The sequence below is a fragment of the Malus domestica genome, chromosome 05 (genome assembly GCF_042453785.1).
Source record: "Malus domestica chromosome 05, GDT2T_hap1".
Classification (NCBI taxonomy): Eukaryota; Viridiplantae; Streptophyta; class Magnoliopsida; order Rosales; family Rosaceae; genus Malus; species Malus domestica.
The window spans coordinates 41,115,904-41,137,451 of NC_091665.1; the positions used below are offsets into that span (position 1 = coordinate 41,115,904).

General features: G+C 39.2%; 2 protein-coding genes, 1 long non-coding RNA gene and 3 other non-coding genes across 6 annotated transcripts; all 6 read left to right on the plus strand.

Moving 5' to 3' along the window:
* The first annotated feature begins 419 nt into the window (after positions 1 to 419).
* LOC103435124 (uncharacterized) lies at positions 420 to 12,289 on the plus strand. Its single transcript, XM_029103106.2, has 10 exons — positions 420 to 669; positions 1,173 to 1,309; positions 1,410 to 1,544; positions 1,845 to 1,955; positions 2,302 to 2,586; positions 9,247 to 9,446; positions 9,663 to 9,972; positions 10,534 to 10,644; positions 11,211 to 11,402; positions 11,854 to 12,289. Exons 1-10 carry the CDS (start codon positions 483 to 485, stop codon positions 12,202 to 12,204), a joined length of 2,019 nt encoding a protein of 672 aa, XP_028958939.1. The 5' UTR covers positions 420 to 482; the 3' UTR covers positions 12,205 to 12,289.
* A 4,601-nt stretch (positions 12,290 to 16,890) lies between these two features.
* On the plus strand, positions 16,891 to 18,079 carry LOC108170717 (uncharacterized). The gene is made up of 2 exons (XR_011580835.1): positions 16,891 to 17,083; positions 17,846 to 18,079. It is a non-coding gene; the product is annotated as an uncharacterized lncRNA (long non-coding RNA).
* A 1,105-nt stretch (positions 18,080 to 19,184) lies between these two features.
* LOC103408884 (large ribosomal subunit protein eL32z) lies at positions 19,185 to 21,299 on the plus strand. The gene is made up of 4 exons (XM_008347706.4): positions 19,185 to 19,341; positions 19,516 to 19,618; positions 20,764 to 20,945; positions 21,033 to 21,299. The coding sequence occupies exons 2-4, from the start codon at positions 19,529 to 19,531 to the stop codon at positions 21,160 to 21,162; spliced, it is 402 nt and encodes a 133-aa protein (XP_008345928.1). The 5' UTR covers positions 19,185 to 19,341; positions 19,516 to 19,528; the 3' UTR covers positions 21,163 to 21,299.
* LOC114825313 (small nucleolar RNA U31b) lies at positions 19,714 to 19,799 on the plus strand. Its single transcript, XR_003773955.1, has one exon. It is a non-coding gene; the product is annotated as a small nucleolar RNA U31b (small nucleolar RNA).
* Positions 20,182 to 20,259, plus strand: LOC114825304 (small nucleolar RNA Z195/SNORD33/SNORD32 family). The gene has a single exon (XR_003773946.1). It is a non-coding gene; the product is annotated as a small nucleolar RNA Z195/SNORD33/SNORD32 family (small nucleolar RNA).
* On the plus strand, positions 20,354 to 20,436 carry LOC114825305 (small nucleolar RNA Z196/R39/R59 family). The gene has a single exon (XR_003773947.1). It is a non-coding gene; the product is annotated as a small nucleolar RNA Z196/R39/R59 family (small nucleolar RNA).
* Positions 21,300 to 21,548: the final 249 nt, after the last annotated feature.

Genomic DNA, 21,548 nt, shown 5'->3' on the forward strand with positions numbered 1-21,548 from the left:
TGAATCACTTGATTTCGTTGAGTATTGAAGAAGTTATGAATGTTTGAAGTTTACCCAGTTTCAGGAGAGTTTTCCAGTTTTCCCTCGGACCAATCAACTTTGAGGCTATTTTCTGGCCATCTCCGACATTCATTAGGCTTCCAAATGGTATAATCTTATTCTACACTTTATTATCTTCATTTTGATATATTATGGGTCGAAGTTGGTTAAGAAACGATTGAGTTACGAAACTTTGAAAATTGTCCAAACTTCTAGCCAAAAGCTCCGGGACACTTAACGGAGTTTTTAACGGAATAATCAAAATGATGGATGATGGACAATCTCATATACCACTTTTATCGATTTGAAATGTTAGGGACTAAAGTGATGGGTTATGCAAATCTCAAAGACTATTTTGATTATTTAGCCTTAAAAATTAAATGTAAAAATCAAGCCCGTTATCCTCGTGTAACAGAGCTTTGCGGCGGGTGAGAGCGCCAAAAATGCAGAGAGCTTCTTCCATTCTCTGCTCTTCAAATCCACTTCCGGCTCTTCCCCCGACCTCTCACAGACTCGTCGCTCCGTTCCAAACTCGACCTACTCGTCCCGACTCAGTGCCCTCGCCCCTCCGGTTGCCCCTGACTCGTCTGCGCAATTACCGCCTTGCCCTCCCTCCTCTCCACAGCACTGGTAACCTGCTCTTCGCTTATCAATTGGAGTATTTTCTTTTGGGTTTTTTGTTTTGGAGTGTTTGATTGATGGGTTTTGTTTATCTCAGTATTTTGTTTACTGGGTCTAATTAATTTTGGGTTTTAGTGGCTCAGAAGCTAAAAAAATGAGTAAGTTTTTTAGTAAGTTTTCAGTAGAAATTCATATATTAAGGTGAAGCACCAGTAATTATGAGTTAAAAACTTGTTTAGTAACTTAATTATGATTAAAGTCTTTGCTTTCCTCTGTTATTAGCAACTATGTAATTGTAAAATCTGTTTATATGTATTGCATAATGTGATGAATCGATGGGATGTGTATGATAATTCCATTTGGTGGATTTGGTGTTTCGAACCAGATAGAAAAACCATCGTGGAATTCATCCGAATTGAATACATATGTGGGATGCCTTTGATGATTTTGATGTACTTTCTTATGTTCAATTGTATGCTAAATTTATATATTTTTGTGTTTTGTCACTTAAGTCTCTGAAGAGATTGTTGAGACTGCGACGGCGGAGTTAGGATTCACTCAAGTTGGGTACATATCGAATGTCCACGGGCTACAAGGGGAGATTCGTGTGAAACCCAGTACTGAATTTCCTGAATTGCGGTTTTCCAAGGTAACTATGTATTCGAGTGGATTTGGAATGTGATTGTTTGAGGGTTTTATTCGTCGAATATTATAATCTAATTGTGGATAAATTGATTTTATTTAATTAGCCTGGAAAAAGATGGTTGAGACAGCAAGTATCAGGCAGAGAAATAATTCAAGAAGTTGAGCTGGTGGAGGGAAGAGGACACCCTGGTCAGAAGAGTTGGATACTGAGATTGGGAGGAATTGAAACAGTGGATGAGGTGAGCTTATTGAGGGCTGGCTTTTGTTTTTGGTTGTGCATGCAATAATTCCCATGTTTCACTTTTTCAAATTTCATTTTGTGTTAGTTCTGTTTACGTGTAAAAGATATGGTGATAGACTACTTTGGGTCTGGTGTCATCTTTGTTCTATTTACACATAAAAGATATGGTGTATACTATCTCTGAGCATTACGTTTAAGCTTTCCTTGGTAAAGTCTATTGTAAGGGAGAACGTTGATTACGCTTTTGTGTTCACAATCATTAACTTTTAATGTCTCTATGTGAGGTTATATTTTTCAGGCCAGACAGCTAATTGGTTCAGCTTTACTTGTGAGGGAAGAAGATAGGCCGCAGTTGGAGGAAGGCGAAATTTATACCCGTGATCTTGTTGGGATGAAAGTTATTCTTAAGGTTCGTGTTGATAATGTCCTTTATTTTCAAAAGATATAGCTTTGTGCATGAAAATGTGTGTGTTCCTGACATCTACTAAATATAGATTGGTGTGATAATATCATTTTATACTAAATTCATTCTTTTGAAGAGACAATTTGTTTATCTAGTATTTTTCACAGATTTATGTTTCACTATAATTTTTTTCTGGAAAAATGTTTTGTCTGACTTTATCTCTAGCTTTTGTTCATCAGTTTTCTTTCTCTTACTTGGCGCAGAAATTTGTCCTTTCCTTTTCTCATCATGGATTCATGGTCGGAACTCAATGTAGGGTTTTTATTGCTGTAACTATGTTCCTTGTTTTCAGGAAACTGGTGAACCTGTGGGAAGTGTTGTTAATGTTTTCAACAGCGGAGCAAGTGATCTTTTACAGGTCATGCTCGATACATCTCTAGATATTGTTGATTCAACTGGAAAACCAAAGCCAGCAGGAACAAGATTATCTGGTCACCTTGTGTGGATACCATTTGTCGAAGAAATTGTTCCAAATGTCGATATGAACAGGAAAGAAATGCAGATTACACCTCCAAAGGGACTCTTGGAACTAAATTTACGCTTTGATGAGAGGTCCAAGAAGGAAAGGCGCCAACTTGTGAGGCACACTCTCTTTTTTACACATCATATCTGTTATTTCTTATTAACTGAGCCACCTTTTCCAAAATCACAAAATACAGAAATATGGTGTTTCTTGCATTATAGTCCATGTCATCAAGCTTTTTGTTCAATTCTCTTTGAAAGAATAACTAAGTCAAAGTCCCACCAGTTGGAACTTTGGTTACAGTTGATGTGTTGGAGGCTAATTGGATTATACTTTTGTAGATTGATAGTGTCATAATGTCCTATCATGGCCTGATAACAGACTTACAGTAGGAAATTCCTGGCTTGCTATGGTTTAAAATGTCGAAAGCTTTCCCATAACTGTAGGATTACATCAAGGCTCATCCTTAAGTCCTTACCCTTTTGCGTTGGTAATGGATGAGTTAACAGGACATATTCAAGATGATATTCCTTGGTGTATGCTTTTCGCAGACGATATAGTGTTGATAGATGAAACTCAGGAAGGGGTAAATGCAAAGCTTAACCTTTGGAGAGAAGTGTTGGAATCTAAAGGTCTTCGCCTAAGCCGATCAAAGACAGAATATATGGAGTGCAAGTTCAGTGCAAATGGAGGCCAAAACGAGTTAGGGGTGAGGATCGGAGATCAAGAAATACCAAAGAGCGACCGTTTTCGTTACCTAGGATCTATCTTGCAAAAGAACGGAGAATTAGATGGAGATCTCAACCACAGAATACAAGCTGGATGGATGAAGTGGAAGAGTGCATCCGGCGTGTTGTGTGACCGCCGTATGCCACTGAAGCTCAAGGGAAAATTTTATAGGACGGCAATAAGGCCGGCGATGCTGTATGGCACAGAATGTTGGGCGGTGAAACATCAACACGTACACAAAATGGGTGTAGCGGAGATGAGGATGCTTCGTTGGATGTGTGGGCACACGAGAAAGGATAAGATTAGGAATGAGGATATCCGGGGTAAAGTAGGAGTAGCCGAAATTGAAGGAAAGATGAGAGAAAATCGGTTACGGTGGTTTGGACATGTGCAAAGAAGGCCTACTGACGCTCCGATTAGAAGATGCGACTATGGGACAGAGGTTCAAAGCCGAAGGGGTAGAGGAAGACCTAGGAAAACTTTGGAAGAGACTCTAAGAAAAGACTTAGAGTACTTGGATCTAACGAAGGACATGACTCAGGATCGAGCACAATGGCGTTCTAAGATTCATATAGCCGATCCCACTCAGTGACTTGGATTTTCCAAGTCTCCAACCGAGAAGTTTTCCTCACTCGGGAAATTAAGGGAACACTACCCCAACCTACATGCTCCACTCAGAAAGCTTCAACATACAAGCTTCAACAAAAGAAAATTCAAAGAACTTAGCGAAGAAGGCTTTGGTGTATTTAACACAATACGTTGAAATGAAGGAAAACTTATTTATTGATATCCCCGATAAGCTACAAATATGTACATATACATGAGTCAAAATAAACACACAAGAGGGAGCCTTCACAAAGGTTGCTTAGGAGAAGTCTCAGCAGTCGGTAGAGCCCCAGAAAGAGAAGGCACCGGAGGGGGATCATTTGGAGCCTCAGTACTGGACAGAACCCTAGAAAGAGGAGGCATCAGAGGTTGATCATTCGGAGCTTCATTATGCGGTACAGCCCCAGAAGACGAAGGCAATAAATGCCTTTGGAACAAACCCACAAATCTCTGATGATCAAGTAAAACCTGACCATCAGTTTCCTTCATCTGGTCAAGCTTCCTCTTCATGTTTGTAGCATAGTCATGTGCGAGCCGGTGCAACTGTTTATTCTCATGCTTGAGCCCTCTAATCTCCTGTTTGAGACTCATCACTTCAGCCGCCAATGATTCAACTTGGCGGGTTCGAGCAAATAGGCGTTGGGCCATATTAGACACAGAACCTGCACACTGAACACTGAGAGCCAGCGAATCCTTAACAGCTAACTCATCAGACCGTTTGGAAAGTAGTCTGTTATCTTTGGGGGTGAGAAGGTTCCTGGCCACCACCGCAGCGGTCATATCATTCTTCATCACGGAATCCCCAACGGTAAGAGGACCAGTAGGGGAGACGAAGGATGGGCGCCATATGTTGTCTGGAGAAGGCGGGGCTGCCTCTTCAACAAGGTTCAAGTCAAAACGACGGTCGGAGGGGCCAGACATTTTCAAAGGTGTTGAAGAGAGAAGAGGTCGGACAAATCAAGATCTTAGAAGTGCAAGAATGAAGCTTCTACTGGTGGAGATTCAAGTGTGCTTTGGAACTTAATGCCAGCCCCTATAAAAATCTGCACTCGACGGAGCTTCAGAAATCGAAGAGGCGCCTGCTCAGAAATCGAAGAGGCGCCTGCTCAGAAATCGAAGAGGCGTTTGCTTTCTCAAAAGCTGGGCTGCTTAGAGATCACGAGGGTTGATCTCAGAAATCGAAGAGGCGTTTGCTTTCTCAAAAGTTGGGCTGCTCTAAGACCACGAAGGTCGATCTCAGAAATCGAAGAGGCGCTCGCTTTCTCAAAAGCTGGGCTCCCCAGAGACCACGAGGGCCGATCTCAGAAATCGAAGAGGCACCTACTTTTCCAGCCTTGTCAGCACCTGTCACACGCACACTCAGCTTTGCGGAAATTATGGGCATTCTGTCGAAGACTTCTGGGGAAGTAGAAAACTCATGAATCTTACTGTTCAATCACCCACTTCCCACACGCAACAATAGCTCATGGGTACCACAGATAACTTTGCCAAAGTTCTCTGCCAAAGTTGAGCACGTGAAGCTTGCAGCTCCCACTACATCGCTCTGACCAAGAAGGGTAAAAGAATAGCAAAGAAATAGCACTAACAAAGTTTAGACCCATAAATTTTGAAGGTCTAGCTACCATATTATTACCCACAAGGGTAAAGGAACAGTACCACTGCTGGATAATTGGAAAGTCCCTGTGTGTCAACCTCTATGCTTCGTGGCAAGGTAGACTAGCAAACATGCCCAACCTTTACTCACATTCGAGAAAACACTCTCAATAAGATTGCTTGCTCCAAAATCGAAGAGGCACCGTCCTCCGAATCTCGAGAGCCAGACTCCCAACATGACTACTTTCTTAAAAATCGAAGAGAGGGTAAAGGAACAGTACCATTGCTGGATAATTGGAAAGTCCCTGTGTGTCAACCTCTGTGCTTCGTGGCAAGGTAGACTAGCAAACATGCCCAACCTTTACTCACATTCGAGAAAACACTCCCAACAAGATTGCTTGCTCCAAAATCGAAGAGGCACCGCCCTCCGAATCTCGAGAGCCAGACTCCCAACATGATTACTTTCTCAAAAATCGAAGAGACACTGCTCCCCGAATCTTCGAGAGCCAGAGCCCCAACATGATTGCTTTCTCAAAAATCGATAAGGCATCGTTCTCCAAATCAATCGAAGAGGCGCTCGCTTTCTCAAAAGCTGGGCTGGTCAGAGACCACGAAGGCCGATCTCAGAAATCGAAGAGGCACCTACTATTCTAGCCTTGTCAGCACCTGTCACACGCACACTCAGCTTTGCAGAAATTATGGGCATTCTGTCGAAGACTTCTGGTGAAGTAGAAAGCACATGAATCTTCCTGTTCAATCACCCACTTCCCACACGCAACAATAGCTCATGGGTACCACAGATAACTTTGCCAAAGTTCTCTGCCAAAGTTGAGCACGTGAAGCTTGCAGCTCCCACTACATCGCTCTGACCAAGAAAGGTAAAAGAATAGCAAAGAAACAGCACTAACAAAGTTTAGACACATAAATTTTGAAGGTCTAGCTACCATATTATTACCCACAAGGGTAAAGGAACAGTACCATTGCTGGATAATTGGAAAGTTCCTGTGTGTCAACCTCTCTGCTTCGTGGCAAGGTAGACTAGCAAACATGCCCAACCTTTACTCACATTCGAGAAAACACTCCCAACAAAATTGCTTGCTCCAAAATCGAAGAGGCACCGTCCTCCGAATCTCGAGAGCCAGACTCCCAACATGACTACTTTCTCAAAAGCGAAGAGAGGGTAAAGGAACAATACCATTGCTAGATAATTGGAAAGTTCCTGTGTGTCAACCTTTGTGCTTCGGGGCAAGGTAGACTAGCAAACATGCCCAACCTTTACTCACATTCGAGACAACACTCCCAACAAGATTGCTTGCTCCAAAATCGAAGAGGCACCGCCCTCCGAATCTCGAGAGCCAGACTCCCAACATGATTACTTCCTCAAAAATCGAAGAGACACTGCTCTCCGAATCTCGAGAGCCAGACCCCCAGCATGATTGCTTTCTCAAAAATCGAAGAGGCATCGCTCTCCGAATCTCGAGAGCCAGATACCACAGACCACTTTTTCAAAGTGCTCTGACAGAGTTAAAACATGTGAAACTGGCAGCTCCCACTACCGTGCTATGACCAAGCAGGGTAAATGAATAGCATTACTACTTGTTAGGGAGACTCCTATATATGTCGACCTCCATCCCCAACGGACAGGCAGACCTGCAAAAATGCTCAACCCTTCATCATATCTGAGAGGGCACTCCCAACGAAGCCTTTCGAAATATTCAGCTTTCTTTTCCCCCGATAATACCTCTGCAAACAAGCTATACTAGAGCAAGAATATCTCATATCATCAGGGTTAAAAGCAAGAGTATCCCATATCATGCTTTTTCCCTGTCTTTTCCTTTGGCCTTGTTTTTACCTGCAAGACAAGGAGAAAGAGAGCAATCAGTCAGCACTTGGAATCAAGCTTCCAGCCAGGAACTAACTGCCTGGAACCCCTTACCTGATTACTTACCTGGCATTGCTCTCGAGTACTCATCTTCAACATCTTATGTTTCCAGGGAAGATTCCGCATCTGCTTGAGGAACAGATAGGGCAAGTGCGAAGGATACAAGGAAGCATGTGGAGACAAGCGTAACAGCACACGTGCCGATACATCCATTACTCTGTCAAAAGCAAAAGTATCCCATATCAGCAGGGTGGAACGTAGTCTAGATTTGATGGACTTGTTTTGACCCTCAAATTCTTCAGTCGGCCTTATACTCTGGAGGAAACCAGAAAACCCTCCAGCTCAGTTCAAGAATAAGCCTGTGGAAAGTTACTTCTTCAAAAGCAAAAGTATCTCATATCATCTCTTCTCATTTTTCTTCTCTTTATCCTTCATGCTGCTGCAAGATGGGGAGAAGGTGAACAATCGGTCGGAGCTCTGATTGCTTACCTTGTCTGTCACCTCTTTCAGCAGACCCCCTAGCTCGGCGCCTTGGGGGACTCCTACTACATGGTTTGTATCGCGCTTGACCAAGCTTGAAACTACAAGTAAGCTTAAAGTGAAATTGATACATTACCTTGTGCATCTCCACCAGTTAAAGATACCACCCCTGGATGGAGGAAGAGTACTTCCAGAGAAGATGCCACATCTACCTATGAGACAGATAAGGCAAGTCAAGACGACACCACACTCCGATACTTAGAAGTTTCGTGATTACGAGATCATTCTCCCACAATATTTCCTAATGCCATTTGTACTAAATCATTCACTTGTACTCACTAAAGGAGAGCTTGAACCTATGTACTTGTGTAAACCCTTCACAATTAATGAGAACTCTTCTATTCCGTGGACGTAGCCAATCTGGGTGAACCACGTATATCTTGTGTTTGCTTTCCTATCTCTATCCATTTATATACTTATCCACACTAATGACCGGAGCAATCTAGCGAAGATCACAAAAAGCGACCGTTTTCGCTACCTAGGATCTATCTTGCAAGAAAACGGAGAATGAGATGGAGATCTCAACCATAGAATACGAGCTGGATGGATGAAGTGTAAGAGTGCATCCGGCGTGTTGTGTGACCGTCGTAGGCCACTGAAGCTCAAGGGAAAATTTTATAGGACGGCAATAAGGCCAGCGATGTTGTATGGCACAGAATGTTGGGCGGTGAAGCATCAACACGTACATAAAATGGGTGTAGCGGAGATGAGGATGCTTTGTGGGATGTGTGGGCACACGAGAAAGGATAAGATTGGGAATGAGGATATCCGAGGTAAAGTAGGAGTAGCCGAAATTGTAGGAAAGATGAGAGAAAATCGGCTCCGGTGATTTGGACATGTGCAAAGAAGGCCGACTGACGCTCCGGTTCGAAGATGTGACTACGGGACAGAGGTTCAGGGCCCAAGGGGTAGAGGAAGACCTAGGAAAACTTTGGAAGAGACTCTAAGAAAAGACTTAGAGTACTTGGATCTAACGGAGGACATGACACAAAACCGAGCGCAATGGCGTTCTAGGATTCATATAGCCGACCCCACTTAGTGGGAAAAGGCTTTGTTGTTGTTGTTGTTGTTGCTATGGTTTAAAATGTGGATTACCGATAACATGATCTCATGGAAATCCTAAACCCCATATCATCCATGGGATTTTGTACTTAGATATGTGAATTTATGAGTTTCATGGGATTAAATGATTATATTTCTTGTTACTGCAAGCTATGAGGAGATTAGGCAAGTGAACAAAATGCAAAAGAACATTCACCTTGTTGTTGTCTGCACAAAAACCTTTGAAAAGCTTACTAGTGTAGGTTATTGTAGTGAATTTAGATGTAGATTAATATCCCATCGCTTTCTTTAAGTTTAAATTATCATGCTATTGTACTCGACGGCTTTTGTGCCTTTAGTTAAAATCTTATCATATGATTTAGGAATGGAAAGAGAGAAAAAAGTTGCAGAAGCGCCTCATAGCAGCAAAAAAGAAACTGTGTGATATGGAGCAAAAACATGTGTTCGATGGGTTAAGATTTGGAGAGAAAGCACAAAGAAGCTTACTTGCTGATCAGATTGTTGCTGTAAATTCGAAATTGCTTCAACAGGCTCTAGAAAATGTTCAGATACCATCCAAAAGGTAATATGATTTGTTCACATGTTGGTTTTTTGTTCCTCTGCTTCAAGCATTTTGACATAAAATGGAATGGATTTCAGTCTCAATCATTAAAATCTAATATGAAAAAAAAGTTATGTTGTTTATGAAACTGTGTGCACTGACTGAATAAGATGTCTGCTCTACTGCCAGATGTACTTGTCATTGATTGTTGAACTTTTGTCTGACTTCTTGGTTCAGATGGAATGTAACTGAGATGATCAATGCCCTTAAAGCCAGAGAAACAACTAGCACTCTGGAAATTTCAGAGAAATGTCTCGTGTCTTCTGCAAGCAAAGATAAGCTGGGTACACATCTTCATTTGCAAGAGAAAGGACTAGATCTCATATCGAAAGGAAAAGTTGCCATTGCTTTGGTTGTAAATGACAATGGAGATCAGCAAGGACCACAACTGGCCTCTAACCCTGATCTTGAAAATTCTGATGGCACTGAGACAATAATGTCGTCCTCTCTTCAGACATTACTTTGTGACGATCAAAGATTTGTAAAGGTGATGCTGATTCTTTTCTTTTATTCCCTTGAGAGGGTTTTTCTGATCATCTTTATGCATAATCTATACTTTTCCATTTGTTCCCGTAAGTTGTAAAGCTTGGAACAAATTTGTGAGCACTTGAGTTCTGGATGGAGTTCTTCTGTTATGTGCATATTAAGAATTTGTTGTTTCAGTTTCCACTTCATTTTAAAGTTTAAACTATATTCTTAATGTAGTCAAATTTTCTCAAGTAGATTTGAGTGGGGAAAAACAATGTCAAACATTTGTCATTTATAAACGTTTCTTTTAGTTGTGAAGATACACTATGGAGTGTGTGCATATTTGAATTTTCAGTTGTCTCGAATGTATTCAATCTCCCATTTCATTATAGAAATGTCACTTGGTACTTAATTGTTCTCCAATAAGATGCATGTTTCAGTACAATTGATGCTTTATGAAAATAATTATAAAAATGGGGAGAATTGTCTCTTCCCCCTTTTTCTTTCCGCGGTGGCAGGGGACTGCCTTGTTTGGATAATGTTTTCACAGTATGGTCTACTGGGATATGTGTTATTGCAGATGGAAGATCGTGTGTCAGTACCTTTGGTTCTGGTTTGCTCGGCCCAGACAGTTCAATCTTTAAGGATGCATTTCTCAGAAAATGATTACTTTGGCTTCGTCCCTGAAAAGGTTTGTAGTTACAGCATCAAGTGAAGAATCTCTTGATAATTTTGACATAGCATATGGCATGGCATGGTACTATAGAAGCACTAAACACATTAATAGTCACACCTTATAATGGTTACAACATGGCACTCCATTGAAACGGTAATTCACACTGCAGAGGATCAATGGTCGTATAAATTGAACATAAAAATTTCCTTGAATAATCAACTCTTCAATTTATATTAACTTTATTTGTACTGATAATACATAATATGATGCTCTAGTTGAAAAGTTTGTCCATTCCAATTGGACCAACATTTTCAATTTAAAATGCATAACCTAATTGTGATGTTCATGTCTCTAATGATATGAGCCTCAGACCCCTGTCTGTGCGTACGTATGTAAGCTAGAAATAAACTAACCATCCTATTTAGAATACTTTGTTGTACACATACGTCTTACTTCTTTTTCATATAGGAGGGTTTCTTTGTCTTAAAAAGAAATCACGAGTAATTGGAGTTTGTTTTGTTTTGTTTTTTTTTTTTTTTTTTTGTATATGCTTCCTTGTGCTCCCTTTGAACCTTTCACAGGTCTGGTTCTTAGAGGAAGAGAAACTTCCAGTTGTCAGCAATTCAGTGGAAGAAGAAAAGAAGCATAAGATTTTGATGAAATCCCCTTGGGAAATACTTCAATTGCCGGTTGGATCTGGCGGAGTTTTCAGTTTGCTTTCATCAAACAATATTCCAGAGAATCTCAGTGAAATGGGTGTGGAGTATATTGAGGTTAGATAAATTCATTATAGTCCATTTCGTAGTTTGGGTATTCTCAGAGCGCACTTAAGAATAAGATAGAAAAATCTTTAAGAACTCACATGTATGATTTTATTTGTTTTAGTTCAGACATGTTCCATACGATAAACATGTAAAGTTTTCCAACGGGTCTTTCCTTGATGGACTGATGCTTCATTTTCTTTTTAGTCTTATGAAAGCACTTTTTAACGGTGCCATGTCCCTTGCATTAGCTTTCCCCAATGCTAATGCATTTGTCAACCAGCTCAGCATATGCCAATCTGTCTAGCAGATTACAGTGTTAGTGTTTCACATGCTGCAGTCATAAGTACCTATGCCATGCATAGGCTTTGTATGAATACTGCGCCTACTAGCATCGTTGATCATTTCATCCCTTGAGCACATTTTCTCCTCCTTGATTCATTGCTTCTGCTCCCTCTTTCAGGTTTGCAGCACCAATCCTGGACACGTAGGTGCGAACTCGCTACTTCTTGGTTTTGTTAATTCGTGGAAATCTGACTTCGGGATCCAAATTTTCAAAGGCAGAAAGGAGGACTACGAGAAAAGTTTTGACTTTATATTCTCAACAAACTTGATGACGATGTTGACGAAACAAATTGATAAACTCCAGTTCTATGCTACTCCGAAGCAGAATTCGCATGTTGAGATGGCGGGAAAAGAATGGGTGGACGTTACCCCCAGCTCTCCCAACTCTTATGAGTTCGGTTGTTCAATTTACAGCGCTTTAAAGGCCTGTCCTTCCAACAAGATTTGTATAATGGAGGTTACAGAGTAAACCTTGTAATTTTGGGTACCCAAAAGATATGAACAGATGTGTATACCAGTCTTTTCAGTATATATGGATAAATATATGTTATTTTTGGACTACTGTACCAAAAAAATAGTCATTCATAAAACCCTAGCAACCCCAATGGCACATACACAGCGGCTAGCTTGCTTTGCAAGTTACCAAAAAATCCTAGGGAAGCTCTCTGTGAAACCCTAAGAGAGAGAAGGTGTGTTTAGGTTAATGGTGGGAAGTTTACAGGTCGAGTTTCGATAGAATTTCATCTATTTTGCCACCAAATACTAACATGAATTTACCCTCAACAGTGAATCACGTATTGATCTTGTGCCAGTTTTTGATAGCAAAGTGGATGAAGTTTCATCAAATTTGACGGTGAGGTGAGATTTTAAATGGCTGATTTCAAATAGCTAAGAAGTCAATTTACTAAAAAAATAATTTAAGGGGTCAATTTCAATTAGCTATTACTCAAACAAGCATGAAACGTTTGCTTGCGTAAATAATAATTGATAGGATGGGTAATGTTTGGGCCCTACAGAGCAATAGGCTAGACCCAGTTTTAAAGCCCAGATCTCTTAACCGGGGTTACGTTAAACCCATTAGCCAAACAGACCAAATTTTAGTCCACCCCCGAAATCACAAAACCCTAGCAAGTAGCAACCCCAACCTCTCCCACTCTTCACTTATAAAACCAACGGCCCCAGCTACAATCCGCAGCTCGGCGGCTCAGCAAAAACCATATACACTGTAAGCCTCACTCTCTTCCGCCCAGATCTCTTAACCGGGGGTTACGTTTGCTTTTGCTCCTCCACCCTCTTCGGTCTTCCCTTTCACACTGTCCAGCTCTAAGATCTGCCCTCAGATGGTGAGGTCAGTGTGGTACAGTTGAGCAGGTCCTCAACTGTCCTGACTGTCTTCATTTTCTGAGGACGGATAGCTATTTTACTGTCCAGCTCTAAGATCTGCCCTCAGATGGTGAGGTCAGTGTGGTACAGTTGAGCATGTCCTCAACTGTCCTGACTGTCTTCATTTTCTGAGGACGGATAGCTATTTCGCCGCGTCTTACTTGCATCTTTGCAATGTGGTGAATTACTGATCGACTATCTGATCTTTTTTAGCAATAAAAATTTGGGTTTTTACCATTTGATTGGTTAATTTGTGGGCCATTTGATTGGTTAATTTGTGGGCAATCTACGGAATTTGCTTCAGTCTTGTTCACAAGTTTACTGGTTTGTTCGAAAAGGTTTTAATTTCAAGCGATATGCAACAAGAAGTGATGATTTGCACCCATCTATTCTGCAATTTGAATGATGAATACTTACATGCACTACCATCTGATCCTCGTTGCATTTCCATTTTCATTTACCACTTTTAGTAATTTGTTTTGTTTTCTTAAGATTATTAACTTTTTTTTTTCTGTTTGGAAGTATTCCAAAAAATATTATAAAATAACAAAATAACAAATAAAAAACCAAAAAACCAAAAAGCAACATAGAAATTTAGAGCAGACATTCTCAGCTAGAGGGGAAGGTTGGAGATTATAATCACATGAAGTCAGGAAGTGGTCAACAAAATGATAAGAAAACAAAACACATGCAGGCCTTTCGGTTGCAGCGGCAAGACTGAGTCCAATTTCGTACAGTGATTACATGCTACGAACAACTATATATTGAAACACCATGACACATCATGAAAATAATAAAGAAGATTATACAAATTTGGAAGAGAAAAGCAATACATTGAGAAATGGAGGAAGATTTGTTCTTCTTCTGTTTGAGACTGGTCCTCTTCTATCTATAAATGTGAAAATAAATCTGAGGGGGTTAGAGTGAGATTCTTGATGCACCTTGAAATCCATCAAAATTCCTCTATCATTAAAATCCTAACAAATCTTTAGTATTTTGACTACCCCTAGACTTGTACTGATTTTTTTTTTAAAATCATATTTAACTACCCATGGATTTTGTTGTATTCTTTAAAATCATAACAAATCTTAATTTGACTACCCTATGATTTCAAAATCCTTTAAAATCATCTTATAAAATTCTGATTGACTACATTTAGATTTTGGGGTGTAGTCAAACTAGGATTTTAAAGGATTTTAAAAGTGATAGATTTGATAAGATTTAAGAGGATTAAAGACTCTTACAAAATTCATATGGATTTTAAAGAATTTGAATGGATTGTGGTGGATTGTGGGGGGAAGGATTTGAAATCTTAGGGGATGAGGTTGGATTCTTTTTAGTTTTGGTTATACATACTTTTTGCTTTTAAATCCCACAAAATCCACAACTTATTGAAAATTTTCAAAATCTTAATTTTTTAATACACTTATATTTGGATGGATTCTAAAATCCTTTAAAATATTTTAATTGACTACACCTAGATTTTAATGGATTTGAAAATCTTTTAATTGACTACACCTAGATTAGATTTGAATGGATTCTAAAATTCTTTAAAATCTTTTAATTGACTACACTAGGATTTTAAAGTCTTTTAAAATCATCTCAAATCCAAGTTTGACTACACCCCTAAGATTTGAAAGGATTTTAAAAGTGATAGATTTGATAGGATTTAAGAGGATTAAAGACTCCTACAAAATTCATATGGATTTTAAAGAATTTGAAATCCTAGGGGGTGAGATTTAATTTTTTTTAGTTTTGGTTATATATACTTTTTGCTTTCAAATCCGACAAAATCCATAACTTATTGAAATCCTCCGAAATCTTAATTTTTTGAATACACTTAGATTTGGATAGATTCTAAAATCTTTTAATTGACTACACCTAGATTTGAATGGATTCTAAAATCCTTTAAAATCTTTTAATTGACTACACTAAGATTTTAAAGTCTTTTAAAATCCTCTCAAATCCAAATTTAACTACACCCCGCTAAAGTATATTAAAATCCTACCAAATCCTAATTTGACTACACAACCTAAGTCTGCCCGTGACGCAAATATTTAACGTTAATGACATCCTATGATTATTAAGTTAAAAATCCCCATCTTTCGACTGAGATTGCAGTTTGAACAGTTAGTTCATACATTGTGATTGCTCCGTTTGTCGGTTTGTGTGTAATATGGGGGGTCGTGTGTGTGAACATGCATTGGTGTGGTATCGTTTTAGGAGTCGTTTGCCTATGGTTTCTGATGTCCAGTTTTATTATCTGTGGCTGGACATTTCATTTAACAGGACGTACATTAAAGTTTACAGGTCTTTGCGACACATTTAGCTTTGATTCTCAACAGCTTTCTGTTACTTGAGCCCTGCAAGCATTCACTTTTTCATTTCCTTCTTGTAAATTGCTCCGAATGATCATTTTCATAAATTTTTGGTTTGACAGCCCAGCTGGAGAAGACCAAAGGGTATTGATTCTCGTGTTAGGAGAAAGTTCAAGGGACGTGTTCTCATGCCCAATATTGGTTATGGGTCAGACAAGAAGACTCGCCATTATCTTCCCAATCATTTCAAGAAGTTCGTTGTGAGCAACGTCAAAGAGCTTGAACTGCTGATGATGCACAACAGGTAAACCAAGGACCTTTGTTTTGCCTCTGTGAATTCCGATTTAGTTTTCGCACTACATTTCTAACTTGCATTGTCTTTCTCAATTAGGACAATGTTTCCACAAGGAAGAGGAAAGAAATTGTTGAGAGAGCTTAAGCTAGAAATGAAACTAATCATCCTATTTAGAATACTGTGCTGTACATACGTCTTACTTCTTCATATTGGAGGGTTTCTTTGTCTTAAAAAGAATCTCGAGTAACTGGAGTTTGATTTTGTAATTTTGTATATGCTTCCTTATGCTTAGGGGTGAGCAATGATTATGCGGGCGAGTAACCGCGATTAATTTACTCATAACCGTTTATACTCATTCCCGCATAACCGTTTATCCGTTGGGTAATTGCCTAAACGGTTATACCCATACCCATAACCGTTTATAAATGGTTAACCATACTCATAGCCGCATACCCATTTAACCGTAATCGTTTAATACCCGTTTACCCATTTATCATTTTTAACCCGTTTATCTTCTTTGTTTTTACCATTACCCTTTTTTCACCCGTCTACATGTTTTTTAACAACTTAAAAATTAAAAAAAATTGTCATAATTTTTTTTTTACAATTAAACACCGTTATAGGTACATTCATCATACATTTCCATATTTTAATTTTTTAAGTCCTTATACTATTCCAATAATTGAAATAATAGTTTACGGACGATATTTTTAATTATTACCAATGAAGGTAAATATAATATTTTCTAAGTATTATTGGGTTACAAAAATTGTTTAGAAGACATTTCTGTCAATTTCACGGTTACCCGCAATAAATTTAAATTAATTTGGCTAATTCCTTGATGATGAGAATCATCATTCATGTAGTAGTGTTATTGAGAGAATGACCGATGAATTCCTTGTTAATTTATTGGATGCTAAGTATTATTGGATCAAGAACATATATAAAATGGGTAAACGGTTACCCGTTTATAACCGTGGTTAATACCCATAATCGTCCATTTAAATTTCGCGGGTAAACGGTTATAGCCATAACCGTTTATTTATCTAAACGGTTATCCATAACCGTAACCGTTTAATTTAAATAGACAGGTAACCGCGGTTACCCATAACCAATAGGTATTTGCTCATCCCTTATGCTCCCTTTGAACCCTTTACAGGTCTGGTTCTTAGAGGAAGAGAAACTTCCAGTTGTCAGCAATTTCAGTGGAAGAAGAGAAGAAGCATAAGATTTTGATGAAATCACCTTGGGAAATACTTCAATTGCCTGTTGGATCTGGCGGAGTTTTCAGTTTGCTTTCATCAAACAATGTTCCAGAGAATCTCAGTGAAATGGGCGTGGAGTATATTGAGGTTAGCGAAATTCGTTATAGTTCATTACGTAGTTTTAAAAAAATGTTTAAGAACCAACATATATGATTTTATTTGCTCCAGTTCAGACATGTATGATATACGATGAACATGTAAAGCACCTAATTTACGTATAACCTATGCTGGAGTTGACAGTATCTGAAGTACTCTATATTCATATCTGTGAAGTTTTCCAACGGGTCTTTCCTTGGTGGACTGATGCTTCATTTTCTTTTTTGTCATCTGAAAGCATTTTTTAACGGTGCCATGGCCTTTGCATTAGCTTTCCCCAATGCTAATGCATTTGTCAACCGGCTCAGCATATGCCAAACTGTCTAGCAGATTACAGTATTAGTGTTTCACATGCTGCAGTCATAAGAGTTGAATATCAGAGTACGGAACGAACAAGGTTAACAAAATAATAATATTATTAAATAAATAAGAATGCTCAAACGGCTACAAAACCCTAAGAGGCTACATTGTGACTAACTTTTTCTCAAATGAATAACAAGCATGTTATTTATAATAAACTAACCCTAATCCTAAAAGTTAAGAAATCAAAATCCTAATGCTAACGGGTTAAGCCCAGAAAACCAAATATTCAAATAAACTAAAATCTTAATATTTTTCAACAATTTCCAACAATAAGTACCTATGCCACGCATAGGCTTCGTATTAATACTGTGCCTGCTTGCATCGTTGATCATTTCATCCCGTGAGCACATTTTCTCCTACTTGATTCATTGCTTCTGCTCCCTCTTTCAGGTTTGCAGCACCAATCCTGGACACTTAGGTGCGAACTCACTACTTCTTGGTTTTGGTAACTTGTGGAAATCTGACGTCGGGATCCAAATCTTCAAAGGCAGAAAGGACTACGAGGAAAGTTTTGACTTTATATTCTCAACAAACTTGATGACGAAGTTGACGAAACAAATTGATAAACTCCAGTTCTATGCAACTCCGAAGCAAAATTCGCATGTTGAGATGGCGGGAAAAGAATGGGTGGACGTGACCCCCAGCTCTCCTAACTCTTATGAGTTCGGTTGTTCGATTTACAGCGCTTTAAAGGCCTGTCCTTCCAACAAGCTTTGTATAATGGAGGTTACAGAGTAAACCCACAACAAAGTGACTCTAAATTTTGTAATTTTGTGTACCCAAAATATATGAAAACAGATGTGTATACGAGTCATTTGCTGTATACATGGATAAATATATGTTATTGTTGGACATTGGACAACAACAACAAAGCGTTTTGCCACTAAGTTGGGTCGGCTATATGAATCCTAGAATGTCATTGCGCTCTTTAGTGCAATTTCGTTCATAATTCATTATCATAAGGATTCGACGTAAGATAGAAGTGTCGGCTGTCGATTACCTGATGCCCTCCCCTCCTCTTTTATCCGGACTTGGAACCAGCAATATAAGAGAAACTTACACATGCATAGTTTTATTTTTGGACAACTGTATTAAGAAAATATTCATAAAACCCTAGCAACCCCAATGGCACATACACAGCGGCTAGCTTCCACTGCAAGTTACCAAAAAACCCTAGGGAGCTCTCTGCGAAACCCTAAGAGAGAGAAGGTGTGTTTAGGTTAATGGTGGGAAGTTTGCAGGTCGAGTTCAACGTCCTTTAGCTACTGGGTTCTTGGATGACTTAACTTTCTAGGGGTAAACTACCTTAGTTGAAATTGACTCTCCCAACTATTTTTTTGGTAAATTAACCTCTTAAACTATTTGAAATCAACCATTTAACCCCTCACCATCAGTTTCGATAGAATTTCATCTATTTTGCCACCAAATACTAACACGAATTTACCCTCAAGAGGGAATCACATGATGGTCCCGTACCAGTTTTTGACAACAAAGTGGATGAAGTTTCATCAAATCTGACGGTGAGGTGAGAGTTTAAATGGCTGATTTCAAATAGTTAAGAAGTTAATTTACTAAAAAAAATAGTTAAGAGGGTCAATTTCAGTTAGCTATTACTCAAACAAGCATGAAACATTTGCTTGAGTAAATAATAATTTATAGGATGGGTAATGTTTGGGCCCTACAGAGCAATAAGCTAGATCCAGTTTTAAAGCCCAGATCTCTTAACCGGGGTTACGTTAAACCCATTAGCCAAACAGACCAAATTTTAGTCCACCCCCGAAATCACAAAACCCTAGCAATCCCAATCTCTCCCACTCTTCGCTTATAAAACCAACGTCTCCAGCTACAATCCGCAGCTCGCCGGCTCAGCAAAAACCCTATACACTGTAAGCCTCTCTCTCTCCTCTCTCTCTCTCTCTCTCTCTCTCTCTCTCTCTCTCTCTCTCTCTCCCCCGCCGCTTTATCCTAGGAGTTCAGATCTGTTCTATGTATCTAAATCGATTCTATTAGGGTTTCGCTAATACAATTCCAATCTATTGTATGGATGTTTGGATTTGCAGGAGGTAAGTGAATATGGCGGTGCCGTTGCTGAAGAAGTCGATCGTGAAGAAGCGGGTCAAGCACTTCAAGAGGCCCCAGAGCGACCGCAAGGCCTCCGTCAAGGTATAATACCAAAATCCTTCATCTGCCATTTTTTTCTGATTTTTTTTTTTTTGAATTTTCGTTTTGTTTTAGTGTCGATTTATCTGGAGAAAGGAGAAAATGATGATACTGTTGTCGCCCCAGTCTTACTTGCATTTTACAATGGATGCAAGATGGTGATAGACATACTTATATCTGATTCCGTTGCCATATATTGAATTAGGTAATTAATTTGTTTGTATAGATTTATATAACCGTTTTATTGGGTTTTTTTTTTTGGTTGAATTTCGTTGCAAACGTATGGAACAATTGTTTTTCGTGTTGTCGAAGCGGTACAAGATACCAGTTCGTTATTTGAACTTGGTTTTTGATGGATATGGGGATAGCTATTTCGCCGCGTCTTACTTGCATCTTAAGATGCAATGTGGTGAATTAGTGATCGACTATCTGATCTTTTTTAGCAATAAAAATTTGGGTTTTTACCTTTTGATTGGTCAATTTGTGGGCAATCTACGGAATTTGCTTCAGTCTTGTCACAAGTTTACTGGTTTGTTAGAAAGGGTTTTAATATGAAGCGAAATGCAACAAGAAGTGATGATTTGTACCCATCTATTCTGCAATTTGAATGATGAATACTTACATGCACTACCATCTGATCTTCGTTGCATTTCCATTTTCATTTACCACTTTTAGTAATTTGTTTTGTTTTCTTAAGAGTATTAACTCTTTTTTTTTGTTTCTGTTTGGAAGTAAGTCTGCAATCCGTGATGCAAATATTTAACGCTAATGACATCCTGTGATTATTTAGTTAAAATCACCATCTTTCGACTGAGATTGCAGTTTGAACAGTTAGTTTATACATTGTGATTGCTCCGGTTGCTATGTGGTTGTGTGTGAATATGCATTGGTGTTGTATCTTTTAGGAGTCGTTTGCCTATGGTATCTGATGTCCAGATTTATTATCTGTGGCTGGACATTTCGTTAAACAAGGCGTACATAGAAGTTTACAGGTCTTTGCGACACAGTTAGCTTTGATTCTCAACAGCTTTCTGTTACTTTAACCCTGCAAACATTCATTTTCCTACTTTGTTTATTTATTGGACCTTATCATTTCCTTGTTTTAAATTGCTCTGACTAATCATGTAAATATACTTTTGGTTTGACAGCCCAGCTGGAGAAGACCAAAGGGTATTGATTCTCGTGTTAGAAGAAAGTTCAAGGGATGTGTTCTCATGCCCAACATTGGTTATGGGTCAGACAAGAAGACTCGCCATTATCTTCCCAATCATTTCAAGAAGTTTGTTGTGCACAACGTCAAAGAGCTTGAACTGCTGATGATGCACAACAGGTAAACCGAGGACCTTTGTTTTGTCTCTGTAAGTTCCGATTTAGTTTTCACATAACATTTCTAACTTGCATTGTCTTTCTCAATCAGGACCTACTGCGCTGAGATTGCACACAATGTTTCCACAAGGAAGAGGAAAGAAATTGTTGAGAGAGCCGCGCAGCTTGATGTTGTTGTCACGAACAAGCTGGCCAGGTTGCGCAGCCAGGAAGATGAATGAGCTCGTCTCTAACCTACATTTTGTAGTGAGCATTATTTTTTGGCACAATGATGAGTTGTAATCTTGATACTTTAAACACCGAGAGTCGGATTTTTATCTGTTACAATGTGAGCAATTGAACATGGGGTTTTATTTTTGATCGTGATTCTGTTATGTTAGAACTATGTTCATTTCAAATCCAGTACCTTCGTATTACCATTTTGTTACCAGATCTGCGAATTCGTCTTCAATGCCGGGCGATTCGCTCATCTTCCACTCCACTTCTCTCTCTTTCGCTTCCATTTCCTCTTTCATTACTTGCAAATCAAGCAACCCAACCGTGCTCCTCTCTATCATCGAATCCATTATTTCAATTTCCGCAAGCAGTTGAGAAACCCCCTTCCCGC

What these genes read in the sequence shown, in the direction of transcription:
- LOC103435124 (XM_029103106.2), top strand. Translation starts at nt 483, where the DNA reads ATGCAGAGAGCTTCTTCCATTCTCTGCTCTTCAAATCCACTTCCGGCT. An exon ending in GGATGAAAGTTATTCTTAAG is followed by an intron (nt 1,956 to 2,301) that starts GTTCGTGTTGAT and finishes CCTTGTTTTCAG; the next exon opens with GAAACTGGTGAACCTGTGGG. An exon ending in GTTCAGATACCATCCAAAAG is followed by an intron (nt 9,447 to 9,662) that starts GTAATATGATTT and finishes TTCTTGGTTCAG; the next exon opens with ATGGAATGTAACTGAGATGA.
- LOC103408884 (XM_008347706.4), top strand. Translation starts at nt 19,529, where the DNA reads ATGGCGGTGCCGTTGCTGAAGAAGTCGATCGTGAAGAAGCGGGTCAAG. An exon ending in ACCGCAAGGCCTCCGTCAAG is followed by an intron (nt 19,619 to 20,763) that starts GTATAATACCAA and finishes TTGGTTTGACAG; the next exon opens with CCCAGCTGGAGAAGACCAAA. An exon ending in CTGCTGATGATGCACAACAG is followed by an intron (nt 20,946 to 21,032) that starts GTAAACCGAGGA and finishes TTTCTCAATCAG; the next exon opens with GACCTACTGCGCTGAGATTG.